Raw genomic sequence first — 13,312 nt, forward strand, 5'->3', positions numbered from 1 at the left:
TTGAGCCTAGTTTGGCTCTCCCAGTCTATATGTTTGGAAGTTGAAGTTCTATATGTTCCTGGGTTTGAAGAGATACCAATATAATGGTGTGTGCTTCAGAGAGAAAGTGGGGGTTTTCCAGTGTGGGGGTGTGTGTGGGTTTCCTGGGGTTTGGGAGGGAAGGTTTCAGGCTATAAACTGGAAGGCAGTTGGATAGTCTCTTAGTTGCACATGGATAGTCTCTGATGCTTCGAGCGTGGTATCTTCAGTGCTGCAGACTCCACATGCTGTGCACTACAATAATTAACATGACTTTTTTGTATCATCAGTCAACAATGAGGGGTACTTTGTGCTCCCACCAGAATTCCTTTAATTTTTATGAATCTATTTCCACACTTCGTAGTGGTGAGATACACATTCATATCACTCAGAGGGCCAACTACACTACCTCAGTCTATGCACATGTGCTCCCCCATATGAGCAGACAAAAGCTACCATCACTGGTTTGGATAGCCTTTGCCCACACTCCCAGATCCCCTTCCACTGCATGATAAGCCACTACTCTTCGGTGGGGTCATTGGCGCCACAGTTCAAGCCAGGCAAGAATCATCAGCCTTCCCCCTAAGGATGGTCATGCCCATCTTCTATGCCACAGTCATAAAGTGCCCAAGTCACTAGTCAAACTCGTAGTGACTGGGCTATACCCAGGGCTTTTTCCTTCTAAGCCACTGGTACAAGCTTGCTAACAGTACTTTGATACTGTTTCTAAACAGTCCTTGAAGAGAAATCTCTGTACACATGCACCTGGGATAACAATATACAATAATGCAGGAAACATAATACAGAATTAATGACCAGTGTCATATGAAATAAAATAGCGTTAATAAATAATGAAAACTGCAACAAGTTAATAGCTAGTAATTACCACACCAAAAATAACTACAAATGACAGAGCAGAAATCAAAATAGCTAAGAAACTCCCTTCAACAAATCCGTGTTAATTAAGAAGAAAAATGCAGCATTAAGTAAACACAAAATACAAGAGAAAAGTGTGAGGTAGAAAAAGCAGCCAATCTGGCTACTTACTTACCCATACATAAAGCTAAGTAAACATGACACAGTTTTGTGTTTCAGTTACAAATGAAAAATGTCAAAACTTACCTCGAAAGTGACACCTGCCAAAGCCAATGCCTTAAAGTCACCGACTGTCCCCTCCATCTTGGTCAGAACAAAGCCTTCTTTTTCAGCAGTGACAGTGTACTCCAAATCACTGTGTAGTGGGCCAACACTTGGGGAAAAAACACATTTACTTAATTCACTCCTACATCCATAAATACAAAGAATTTGTTTGGTAAGTGAGTGGACTAACCAAACTCCACTTTTCAAGCATGACCACAGCACAAGGCAATAGTGTTATATCAGTTACAAAAACATTCTATTTCATATATCAAATTAATTTCACTTACAATAAACTATTATAATGCCTATACAAGATGAGTACATCTCAAGATGCTGGATTAGCATTAAGAAGGCTGCATTAATATGTTTTATATTACAACAGTAGTGTAACTGTGAACTCGATAATTTACATATTTTGCAATATGGAGTTACTGTAAGCACCGACTCACCCAATAAGGCAAATTTGCAGGAAAGAAAGGAGATGCATTCTTTTAAATATCTCTAAGTTTTATTTTAAAACTGAATTGAGTGGATAATGTGGTTTCAGGGGGTGAACTGTTGAGCTTGACTGTTACATCCATGCAATTTTTTCTACTACTCACATATATTTCTGATCTTAAAATGTCTTCTAATTCTTAGGGGAAGCTTATTCCATAATCCTGGAATGTGTTGCACAATATAGCTGTTACACATTTTCTATCACTGATATTAGTATTAGACTCTGGAATATGAAACTAGCTTTTCCAGGATGGAAACAGAATCCGATCAGAGATAGTTTCATGGGTAGGTACTAGGCTATCGGCCGTAGAGCCTATGGAAGCCTAGCCATAACAATTCCCTGGATATTTCTTCCCACAATATTTACTTCGCTGGACTGACGTGATCCTCGGGGTGAATTTCCTATCTCCAATCCAATAGTCAAGTTTCCTTTTGAAGAGGGCCAAGGAGGCGCTCTGCTTGACATGTATGGGCAGTCTATTCCAGAGTATGGTGAGTCTCTGGGTCAGGAACCTATCCCTCCAGCATGTTTTGTTCATTGTGATGACAAGGTTCAGATCCCTGGAGCATGTGGCTCTGAGGGATTGGGATAAGTGGAGCATGTCCAACAGCTCAGGGTTTGACATGGCCTTGTATGTTAAGCACAGATCGCCTCAGAGTAGACAATATGAAAAAGTATAGCTGGAGGTTTTTTAGACCGTCAGCATAGGGCATCTGCTTTAGGCCTGTGGTTCTTTTAGTGAGGTATTTCTGCGGCCTTTCCAGCTGTTGCAGATGTCTTGTGAGGTACATACCAAATGGGGCATTGTACTCTATAATGGGTCTAATGAGGGATGAGTACAGTGGGACAATGGCCTCCTTTTTTCTGGATGAAAAGCCCTTAGTGATGAGGTGTGCCACACAGAAGGATTTTCTGACTGCTGTGGCGATGTGGTTATCGAAGGTGACACCACTATCCACCTGTGTCCCTAAGTCTCTCATCAAACTTTCGGTGCATAGTGTACTGCCACCTATGTGGCAATTCATGGGTACATGGTGTTTCCCAAAGGGGATACTATACATTTCTTGGCATTAAGCTTGAGCCCATGGCTCTGGCATTAAGCATATGTTTCTGTAAGGTCCTTTTGTAGAATATCCACATCATTTGGGGATTAAATAATGGCTCCCATTTTGCAGTCATCTGCGAACTTTGTTAGCCAGAGTCCCTTAGTGTTGGCCTGTACTTCAGAGAAGTAGATGCCAAACAAGAGCGGTCCCAGGACTGAACCCTGAGGTACTCCACATGTCTGGAGCTGGATTTGGAGTCAGCTACTTTTACAGTCTGGGTTCTGTCAGTAAGCCAGTTGGCAACTCACAGAGTGACGTAGGGATTTATGCCCAGCTTAGTAAGTTTATCTGCGATTTCAGAGTGGGGGATGGTGTCGAAGGCCTTGGGGAGGTCCAGATAGGCTGTGTGGACCGCTTTACCCTCGGACACAGCTCTGGAGACTGATAGGTTCAGGAGACAAGATCATCTCTTCACAAACCCAAACTGGGTGGGGTCCATTGTTTGAAGGTTGCCAGTGTCTTTGTTTATAAGTTCCATGATAATGCATTCCATGCCCTTGCAGATCAGGCTCATCAGACTGATGGGACGGTAGGGGATCCAAGGTGGGCACGAAGCCTGAGGTGAGGCTATGACTAAACACGACACTTAGGCGAGGTGCCAGTTAATTTTGTAGTTCATGTAGTACACAGCCCGAGATGTCATCTGGTCCCATGGATGCGTATTCTTAGCTTTAGAGAGTGCGGTTTCTACCTCTGTGGCCGTGATTACCGGAATTTGGCAATCTTTTGGTACTGAGATGGGCCCTTTAGGGGGTGAGAGGGGAGTGAAGTTGGCACTAAATTGATCTACCAGGATATTGGCAATAGTCTTGGGATCAGTATATTTAATGCTATTCTGTTGTAGCTCAGAGCAGATCTGAGCATTGTCATTTAGATTCTTGACATAACTATAGAATGTCTTGTGGTCGTCTTTGGAATCTTTGGCAATTTTATTTTCATAACTAGCTTTGGAGGATTTTATGAGGGATCTCAGCTTCTTACTGAGGCTGGTAAAGGAGTTTTTTGCATCCTGGGATTTTCCTCTTTTCTGCAACAGTTTCTTCCTTCTGTTGTATAGTTTGTTTAGGGCAGGGGAGCACCAGATTGGCTTCCTTTTTTTGGAGGAGAGCATCTTGGTTCTAGTTAGGATGGCACGACTCGTGCATGAGTGGATGTGCTCATACAGTGCCTTAGTGCAGGATTCAGCAGTCGAACTTTCAGTTCCCGTCTGCTTGGGTGTCATGAAGTTTGTCACTTCTGACATGAGTAGCATGAAGTTGGCTTTGGAGAAGTTTTTTATGGAGGTTTCCTTACTGGGGGGTCGGGGTGGGATACGAATGTCAAGGATGATTAGCTTATGGTCAGACCTGACCAATAAGGGGGTGACCACTGGTGTGGAGCATCTATCTCTCGTGTTGGTAATGACCAGGTCTAGGATATTGGAGCCCCTGGTGGGACAATGGATTAGTTGATCCAGAGCGTTGGACTTTATGAATTCCAAGAACCATTGGGAAAAGGTGTTGGTACCAGAGTAGCTTTCCCAGTAAATGGCAGGGTAGTTGAACTCGCCCAGTATTAGGGTGTTTGGTTGTATCTTAATACTTTCCAGTATGTTTAGAAAGGTGTAGTGAGAATCCTGGGGCATGGTGGGGGATCTGTAGCAAGCTACAATTTGGATTGCAGTCTTACCTAGTGTTAGCTGCACCTGGAGAATGCATTGTGTTGGGCAACAAGCCTGTAGGTGTGAATACCCTTGGTGAATATGGACACTCCTTCACCTTTAGTGTTTCGGTCTTGGTTTGGTGGCTGAAAAGTGTGGTAAGAGTTGTAGCCTGGTATAGCAGGGGTGCTCTCTGGAGCCTTGAACCAGGTCTCAATTGATACTGATGCTCTCCATTTTCAGGAGTGCCTCGAGAGAGTGCAGACTTCTAGCATTGAGTAGCATTATCTTCAGATTTTGCATGCTTGTATCTGTTACAGTGGTGGTTTTGTCCTTTGAACCTTGCCTAAAAAAGGCACTACAGTGGTGGCAAGAGTTTTAGCCAGTAACCTGAATCCCAGGGGCGACAGGTGCAGACCATCTCTGGCAAAGTATCGTGGATTGTCGATCATGTTGTCCCTGGCAGACAGATGCTGGATCCCCTTTGAATGACACCAGAGGCTTAGCCAATCGTTGAAGTCAGTCATTTTGTCCTTATACTGTGGTTTCATTCTAGGCGAGCTCTTCCATTACTCTTTTCATGTAGTCCAGAGAGGTGTCATTCACTCCAACATGGACAATGACAGAGTTGTATTTGTACTTGTTGTGAAGTGATTTTACAATACCTGACTGAGATGTTGGACAAAGGCCTATCTTTTTCTTCTATTAAAATCCATGCCTCTTCCATTTCAGCTCATTACAATACGGATCCTCCTATTTTTTTCACATCCTCTACTACGACAGTACCTCAGAGAGGCAAAGAATATAAGACCCCCTAGGAGAGCACCAGTACCTACTTGGGACCTCAATTTTGTTTTAGAAAAGCTAACACTGCCTCCTTTTGAACCAGCCAGCACAGCTGATCTAAAATTCTTGTTATGGAAAACTGCTTTGCTCCTAGCAATAACTTCAGCAAGAAGAGTTTCAGAGTTACAGGCATTGATGGCTGTGGAACCTTTCCTCATTTTTCACCAGGACAGGGTTTCTCTAAGGGCGACCCCAACATTCATGCCAAAAGTGGTCTTCAATGTGGCCTTAAACCAAATTATTCATTGGCCTACTTTCTACCCAAATTCCCAGAATAAAGGGGAAAGACTTCTGCACTCTTTGGATATTCACAGGCAGCTACGTTTTTACCTGGACAAAACAAAAGCTTTCAGAAAAACTGAGCAACTGTTTGTAGCATATGCTGCAGGATCACAAGGAAAACCTATTACAAAGCAGACAATCTCCAAATGGACAGGACACTGCATCCGCTTCTATTATGCACAACATGGCAAATCTGTGCCTAAGGGCATTAGGCCTCATTCTACCAGAGCAGCAGCCACTTCAGCAGCTTTCCTCAGAGGGGTACTAACCAAAGACATATTAGAAGCTGCAACCTGGAGCTCAGTGCACACTTTTACCAAGCACTACCACCTACCTCTCTACTCCAAATCCAGAGCAGGCTTTGCCACTGCAGTTCTGCAGGGCTTGTTAGCCTCGCCGAATCCAATCTAGACCCAGCCACCCTGCCTAAGCTTTGGGATTCTACCCAAGTGTAATGATTGCAACAGTAACATAGTACAGTTGTGTACCTACCATAAATGTAGATGTTCGAGTGTATTCACTGTTGCAGTCCTGGTTACCCACCCACCATCCCCCTTCTTTGCTGGGACTATTCTGTACTTCTCAACTCTATACAACCTATGTGGTGTATTTGCTTTTAGAAGAAGAAAATGTTTTTATGATATATGCATGGTTGTTTGGCATATTTTTATCTTTGCAGCCTTCATATCTGGGGGCACCTGACATCTGGGGCAAGAAAAACTGAAGAAAATGGCGTCGGTTGCAACTTTTATACCCCTGGCGCTCTGACATCAGGGAAGAGGCGACAGCAACTGACGCCGGACCAAGACTTTGGAACTTGGGCCGACTACGGGTCGCCTGCCAGCAGGATAACCCAAGTGTAATGACTGCAACAGTGAAACACGATGAACATCGAGCAAACAAGACAGGTTTTTTTTTGGTTAAAACAGGCTAAACAATGCAATAATACAGTAAATAAACGGAGAAAAGGCTAACGCACTTGAGTGTGTAGCCCTAAACAATAAATGCAATTAAAACTCTACAAAATTAGCAATTTAAAACTTTTTAAATGAAGCAAGGGAAGTGCACAACTGAAAAACGATTTAAGCAGCAGTAATACAGTAGAATAAGTAACTAGTCTACATATACAGAAAACTCTATATATTTTTATTTATTTTACATTTGTTTACCGGGCTAGTCCAACTGGATATATTTCCATTTTCAGTAGAGGCCCGGGGAGAAAGGCTCCACACAGTAACATACAAAAAAAAAAAATCATCATGCACAAATATAGAAAGAAATTATGTTAAAAGTAATCAGAGAGCATTAGTGTAAAAAAAAAAAAAAAAAACCATTATACTTTCTGTAACACAATACCCAATAGGACAGGACACTCTTACAGTAAGATATCTGAGGTAGTTTACAATACATTCAAAGTTTAATTCATATCCTAGTTGTTTCAATAATTTATGACAGTTACTACTTCCCGAGGGGTAAGCAGTATTGATTGGTGAAAGGAGGCAGTATAGAGATAGGAAATAGATAAAGCAGAAGATTAGTCAGGGTAGCAGCAGGGGTATAACCAGTGTGTTTTAAGGTGTTTCTTGAGCCTTTGTTTAAAGAGTGAAAGGGAGGGCAGTAAGGTTAGATCTGATGGCAACAGGTTCCAATATTTTCCAGCGGTATTACAGAACAAGGACTCACCTGCCATGTTATTAGACTTGCTAATGCCAGCCAGTAGTTTACTAGAAAAGCATAAGGAATTGAGGTTTGTATAGGGGGTAACAAGGTTAGAAAGTATAGGTGTGTTGTTAGGTTGGTAAAATATCCTATGGACAATGGTAAGTTGGGAAAGTATCAGAATGTTTTCTAGTTCAGGTCAGTGTAGCTGCTGTAGGTTCTGACAGTGGTGAGTTCTAAATGGGTTCCCAGTGGCAAATCTGGTAATATTGTTATAGGAGTTGGCTAGTTTAGCGAGATTATTTTGTTTTAGGTTAGTATATATGGGGGAAGCATAAAGAAGACTTGAGATTAGATGGGAGTGGGCAATTGTAGTTCTGGCTGTTGGTGTTACGAAGGGTTTTATTCTATATAGGGAGTCCAGTTTTCTATTTACAGTTTTAATAGTGTTATTTATATGGCTATCAAAGGTAAGGTTATTGTCAATTATGATTCCTAACAGTTTGGTGGTAGAGTCGGGGGTTATAAGGGTGCCGTTATTCGATTTGATAGAAAAATATATAGGGGGGGACTTACTGTTAGGTGCAAAGAGTAAGAGCTTTTTTTTTTGGCGTTCAAAAGGAGGCAACATTTCAAGAACCATGCCTCTACTGTGTTAAATACTTTCTGGGTTAGAGACTGTAGTTCAGATGTGGAGTTGGCAGAACGTATGAGCATGGAATCATCTGCATATTGTATGCAGGTGGCTCGAGGGATTGCTAAATGAAGGTCATTGATGAATAAAGAGAAAAGAAGTGGTCCTAGAATAGAGCCCTGTGGGATTCCAAAGGAGACTGGCAGATGGGAAGATTTATTATTATTATTATTATTTATTATTAAGTTTATTCTCCCAGAGGACTGCTTGTTGCCTATTGGTTAGGTAGGACTTGAACCAGAGAACAGCCTTGGTATCTAGAGAAAGGGATTCAAGAATATTTATGAGCAGGGGGTGGTTTACATGTCAAAGGCTTTTGACAGATCAATAAAGAATGCTGATGAGAGGATGTTATTACGGTTTCTAGTGATGGAGTGGTGACAGTTAGCTAGTATATTATGTTGAGTTAAGTGGTTTATTAGCTGATGGTGAATGCATTTTTCCATAACTTTTGCTAAGGGTGATAAGAGAGCTATAGGCCTGTAGTTGGAATAATCGTTGGAGTTACCACCTTTATGTAAACAGATAATGTGGGAGATTTTCCAGACATCAGGAATGATTCCTTCATTTATGGTTCTGTTTATAAGGATGGGTACAGGACAGGCAACTGCTTTAGCTGCTTTTTGCAGGCATTCAGATGGTACTTGGTCAGCAGTTGGGGTACGCGGAAGTTTTTGGATGCAAGAAGTAGAGATGGGTTGTATCTGGAATGTTGAGAGAGTATCAGGTAAAGAAGTAGGGAGACTGGAGTTGTTTGTGGAAAGTTGACAGGCTAGAGATTTTATGGTGTCTGTGAAGAAGGTATTGAAGGCACTGGCAGTTTGATGGGAGGTATTATCAGCCCCTAGAGGGGATGGTATGCTAGAGTGCTCTGGGTGTAGGAGTCTATTTAAGCTTGACCAGAACTTTTGTGGATTGTTATGGTGAGATTGCTGTAGTTTACAATAGTAGGTTTTTTTGCCAGTGAGTATTGCTTTTTTTGTAATCTTTCTCAACTGTCTAAAGGTTTGTTGTTCAGAGATAGTTCTGGATGCTCTCCACTTAGCCCAAGATTTATTCCTAAGCAATATCTGTCGTCTAGTTTCTTTTGAAAGTCAGGGGGCTGGTTTGGACTTCATTCTAATAGACCGTTTAGGTGCATGCTTATCGAGGATAGTTAAGAATTTAGAGTTGAAATATTTAACAGCCTCCTCAAGATGGAGAGTTTTTAGTGGGTTCCAGTTACAGGCATTAAGTTTATTTTGTGTGTGTATATATATATATATATATATATATATATATATATATATATATAAATATATATATAATACATACAGAAAAGCAGCTAAAACAATTCAGATGCAGTGCAACCTAGACAATGGCCGTAAACACTAAACTCTCACTAATGTGAGGGATGGTCTTTGTTAACTAAGATGGCCTGGACAAATATTACAGCTACAACCTAAACTATTTTAGGCAGAAAACACTACAGAAATGTTTATCACAGCATAAAACCAGCAGTGAGCCAATAGCTATGAAATACAGTACAAGGATGCAGTATACAATAAAACTGCTATAACTATCTAGAATAAGCAATAATTGGGGCAATGTAGAAATTGCCTCATGTACACAGACAACCCTCTCCTTCTACCACCCAACACTACAACCTGGGAGAGATGCACTTATCGAGCCAAACTGGAGGTAAAGCTCTCTCCAATCAAGAATGAACTTGACAGTCAAGAGGAGAAGGTAAACACTTGCACCACACCACACTCATCACAGTCTCACTAAATCTACACCACCAAAATCCACACATAGAAACACAAAAACATTTGCGGAGGCTCACAATAATAATCTGCTCAAGCAACAGAGATTTCCAAAGCAGAAATGCAAGCAACCTCCACCCCCCAACACAACCCAAATGACACGTAGCCGGCAGACTCAGTGTGCCACTCAACCACAGCGAATAAGGCAAAACAACATACCCAACACACTAGTCATAGGCGACTCTATAGTCAGGCACACTGATGTCCCACTCACCAGGCTAAACAAGGAGAAGGTTACTGTCAGCTGCCTGTCGGGTGCCAGGATCCACCACATAACCCACACACTCAGGTCATTCCACAACAAGTATAAATATGACTCTGTCATTGTCCATGTTGGTGTGAACGACCTGAGACGTACTTCCCTGGACAACATGAAAAGAGACACGGAAGAGCTCTCCGATCTTGTAGCCCAGGCAGGTATGACCCTAGCCCTAAGTAGCATTCTGCCATCACCCAGAATGATGCCGCAGTACAAGGACAAAATGACTGACTTCAACAATTGGCTAAGCTTCTGGTGCCATTCTAAAGGGATCCAATATCTGTCTGCCTGGGATGACATGGTCGACAGACCACGATGCTTTGCCAGAGATGACCTGCTCCTGTCACCCCTGGGATTCTGGATACTGGCTAAGGTTCTTGCCGCCCCTATAGTGCCTTTTTTAGGCAAGGTTCAAATGACAAATTCACTACCGTAACAGGAACAGGCAAGCAAAAACTGAGGGTGATGCTACTCAATGCTAGAAGTCTAAATCTGAAAATGCCCTCACTCGGGGCACTCCTTAAAATGGAGAACATCGATATCTGTGCAGTGACTGAGACCTGGTTCAAGGCTCCAGAGAGCACCCCTGCACTTCCAGGCTATAACTCATACCACACTTTTCAACCATGTAACCTGGACCGGAACACCAAAGGCGGAGATGTGTCCATATTCATTAAAGATATCCACACCTCCAGGCTAGTTGCTCAGCATAATGCAGCCGAGATTATCCAAGTGCAACTAACTCTGGGCAAAACTGCAATGCAAATTGTAGCTTGCTACAGATCACCCACCATACCCCAGGATTTCCACTCCTCTTTTCTTGATGTACTGGAAAATATTAGGGTTCAACCAAACACCCTAATAATGGGCGATTTCAACTACCCCACCATTAACTGGGAAAACTACTCATGTACCAACTCCTTCGCTTAACGCTTTCTGGAATTCATAAATTCCAGTGCCCTGGATCAACTTATCCACACCCCCACCAGGGGCAACAATGCCCTAGATCTAGTCATTACCAATATGAGTGACCGGTGTTCCACACCTGAAGTCAACGTCTCATTGGTCCGATCCGACCATAAGCTAATTACCCTAGATATCCACATCCTGCCTCCACCCCTCATTAAGGAAACCATGGTAAAAAAATTCTCCAAAGCCAACTTCATGCTTCTTAAGACAGAAGTGGTGAACTTCATGACACCCATACAGATGGACAATACAGTTACAACTACTGAATCCTACACAATTGCACTTTATAAGCACTTACATGGGTGCATGGATCTTGCTATCCCAAACAGAACCAAGACACTATCCTCCAAAAAAAAAGGAAGCCAATCTGGTGGTCCCCTGCCATAAACAAACTGTACAACAGAAGGAAGAAACTCTTGCAAAAGAGAGTAAAATCCCATGAGTGGAGGAGCTCCCTGGTCAGCCTCAGTAAGAAGCTGCGATCCCTGATAAAATCCTCCAAAGCTAGTTATGAAAACAAAATCGCCACTGATTCCAAAGACGACCACAAAGCATTCTACAGCTATGTCAAGAATCATCTCAACGGCAACACTCAGATCTGCTCTGAGTTACAGCACAATGGCACTAAATATACAAACCCAACTGATATTGCCAACATTCTGGCAGATAGGTTCAGTGCTAACTTTACCCCCCTCTCACCCCCTAAGAGCCCATCTCTATACCGGAAGAATGCAAAGTTCCTGTAATCACGATTGTACAGGTAAAAACCACATTCTCCAAAGCCAAGAACACAGCATCCATGGGACCAGACAACATCCCAGGCTGCGTTCTACACGAACTACAGAATGAACTGACACCCCCTTTGTGCCTGCTGAATGGCGCACAGCAACGGTTATCCCACTCCACAAGGGGGGAGCCACCACGGACCCCGGGAACTACCGCCCCATTAGCCTGACGAGCCTGGTCTGCAAGGCCATGGAACGTATCATCATGGAACTTATAAACAAAGACATTGCTAATCTCCAAACTCTGGATCCCACCCAGTTCGGGTTTGTAAAAGGCAGATCATGTCTCCTAAATCTGATAGACTTCTTTGAAGCAGTCACCAAAGCCGTAGACAAGGGTAAGGTGGTTCACACAGCCTATCTACACATTGTCAAGGCTTTCAACACCATCTCCCACTCTGGAATTATAGATAAACTCACTAAACTAGGTATAAATCCCTATGTCACATGATGGGTTGCCAACTGGCTCACTGACAGAACCCACAGTGTGAAAGTAACAGACTCCAAATCCAACTTCAGACCAGTGACAAGTGGAGTACCACAGGGTTCAGTCCTGGGTCCTCTCCTGTTTGGTATCTACCTCTCTGAAGTACAGGCTAACACAGATGGTCTTTGGCTAATGAAGTTCGCAGATGACTGCAAACTAGGAGCCATAATCGAAACTCCTAATGATGTGGACATCCTACAAAATGGCCTCACTGAGACAGATGCCTGGTGTCAAAGCCATGGCTTCAAGCTCAATGCCAAAAAGTGCATTGTCATCCCCTTTGGTAAAAACTCTGTACCCATGAACTACAACTTAGGCAGTAGTATACTTAACACTGAAAGTGTGACAAGAGACCTTGGGACACAGGTGGACAGTAGTCTCTCCTTTGATAATCACATCGCCACAGTAGTCAGGAAATCCTTCTATGTGGCACACCTCATCACAAAAGGTTTCTCATCCAGAAAAAAAGAAGTCATTGTTCCCCTCTACTCATCACTCATTAGACCCATTATAGAGTGCAACGCCCCTTTTGGTATGTACCTCACAAGACATCTACAACAACTGGAAAGGCCGCAGAAATACCTCACAAAGTGGATTACCGGCTTCAAACAGATGCCCTACGCAGACCGTCTCAAAAAACTCCAGCTTTACTCCGTCACATATCGCCTACTCAGAGGTGATCTCTGCCTAACATACAAAGCTATGTCAAACCCAGAGCTGTTGGACATGCTCCACTTAAAGAAATCCCAATTCCTTCCAAGCTACATGCTCTAGGGACCTAAACCTTGTCACCACAATAAACAGAACGTGTTGGATGGACAGATTCCTGTCCCAGAGACTTCCCATACTGTGGAATAAACTACCTATCTATATCAAACAAAGCTCCTCATTAGCACTCTTCAAGAAAAATCTTGATGATTGGATGGGAAATAGGAAATTCACCCCGGGGATCACCTCTGTGGCTCTGCTCGACAGTGGCACAGGAAAATAATTTTCTTGGGTGGCAAAAGCCAGGGTACCTTTTTGGCTGGGCTTGAATAAGCCCCAGGGCCGATAGTCTAGTACCTACCTATGAACTACTAAAAATAAGCAAAAAAACAGGCTACTTATTGCTATACATCACA

The 13,312-nt window shown here is 42.8% G+C and overlaps 1 protein-coding gene across 2 annotated transcripts in view; it reads right to left on the reverse strand.

Annotated features, from left to right (window-relative positions):
* LOC122816397 (nodal modulator 1-like) overlaps nucleotides 1-13,312 on the reverse strand; it is an 877,949-nt gene that overhangs the window by 324,094 nt on the left and 540,543 nt on the right. For both annotated transcript variants that reach the window (XM_044089153.1, XM_044089155.1), the window contains exon 22: nucleotides 1,141-1,267. In XM_044089153.1, the coding sequence (XP_043945088.1) occupies nucleotides 1,141-1,267 (127 nt within the window). The remainder of the gene's footprint in view (nucleotides 1-1,140; nucleotides 1,268-13,312) is intronic.

Source organism: Protopterus annectens, chromosome 12.part0 (assembly GCF_019279795.1).
Source record: "Protopterus annectens isolate FY-2018-M chromosome 12.part0, PAN1.0, whole genome shotgun sequence".
Taxonomy (NCBI): domain Eukaryota; kingdom Metazoa; phylum Chordata; order Ceratodontiformes; family Protopteridae; genus Protopterus; species Protopterus annectens.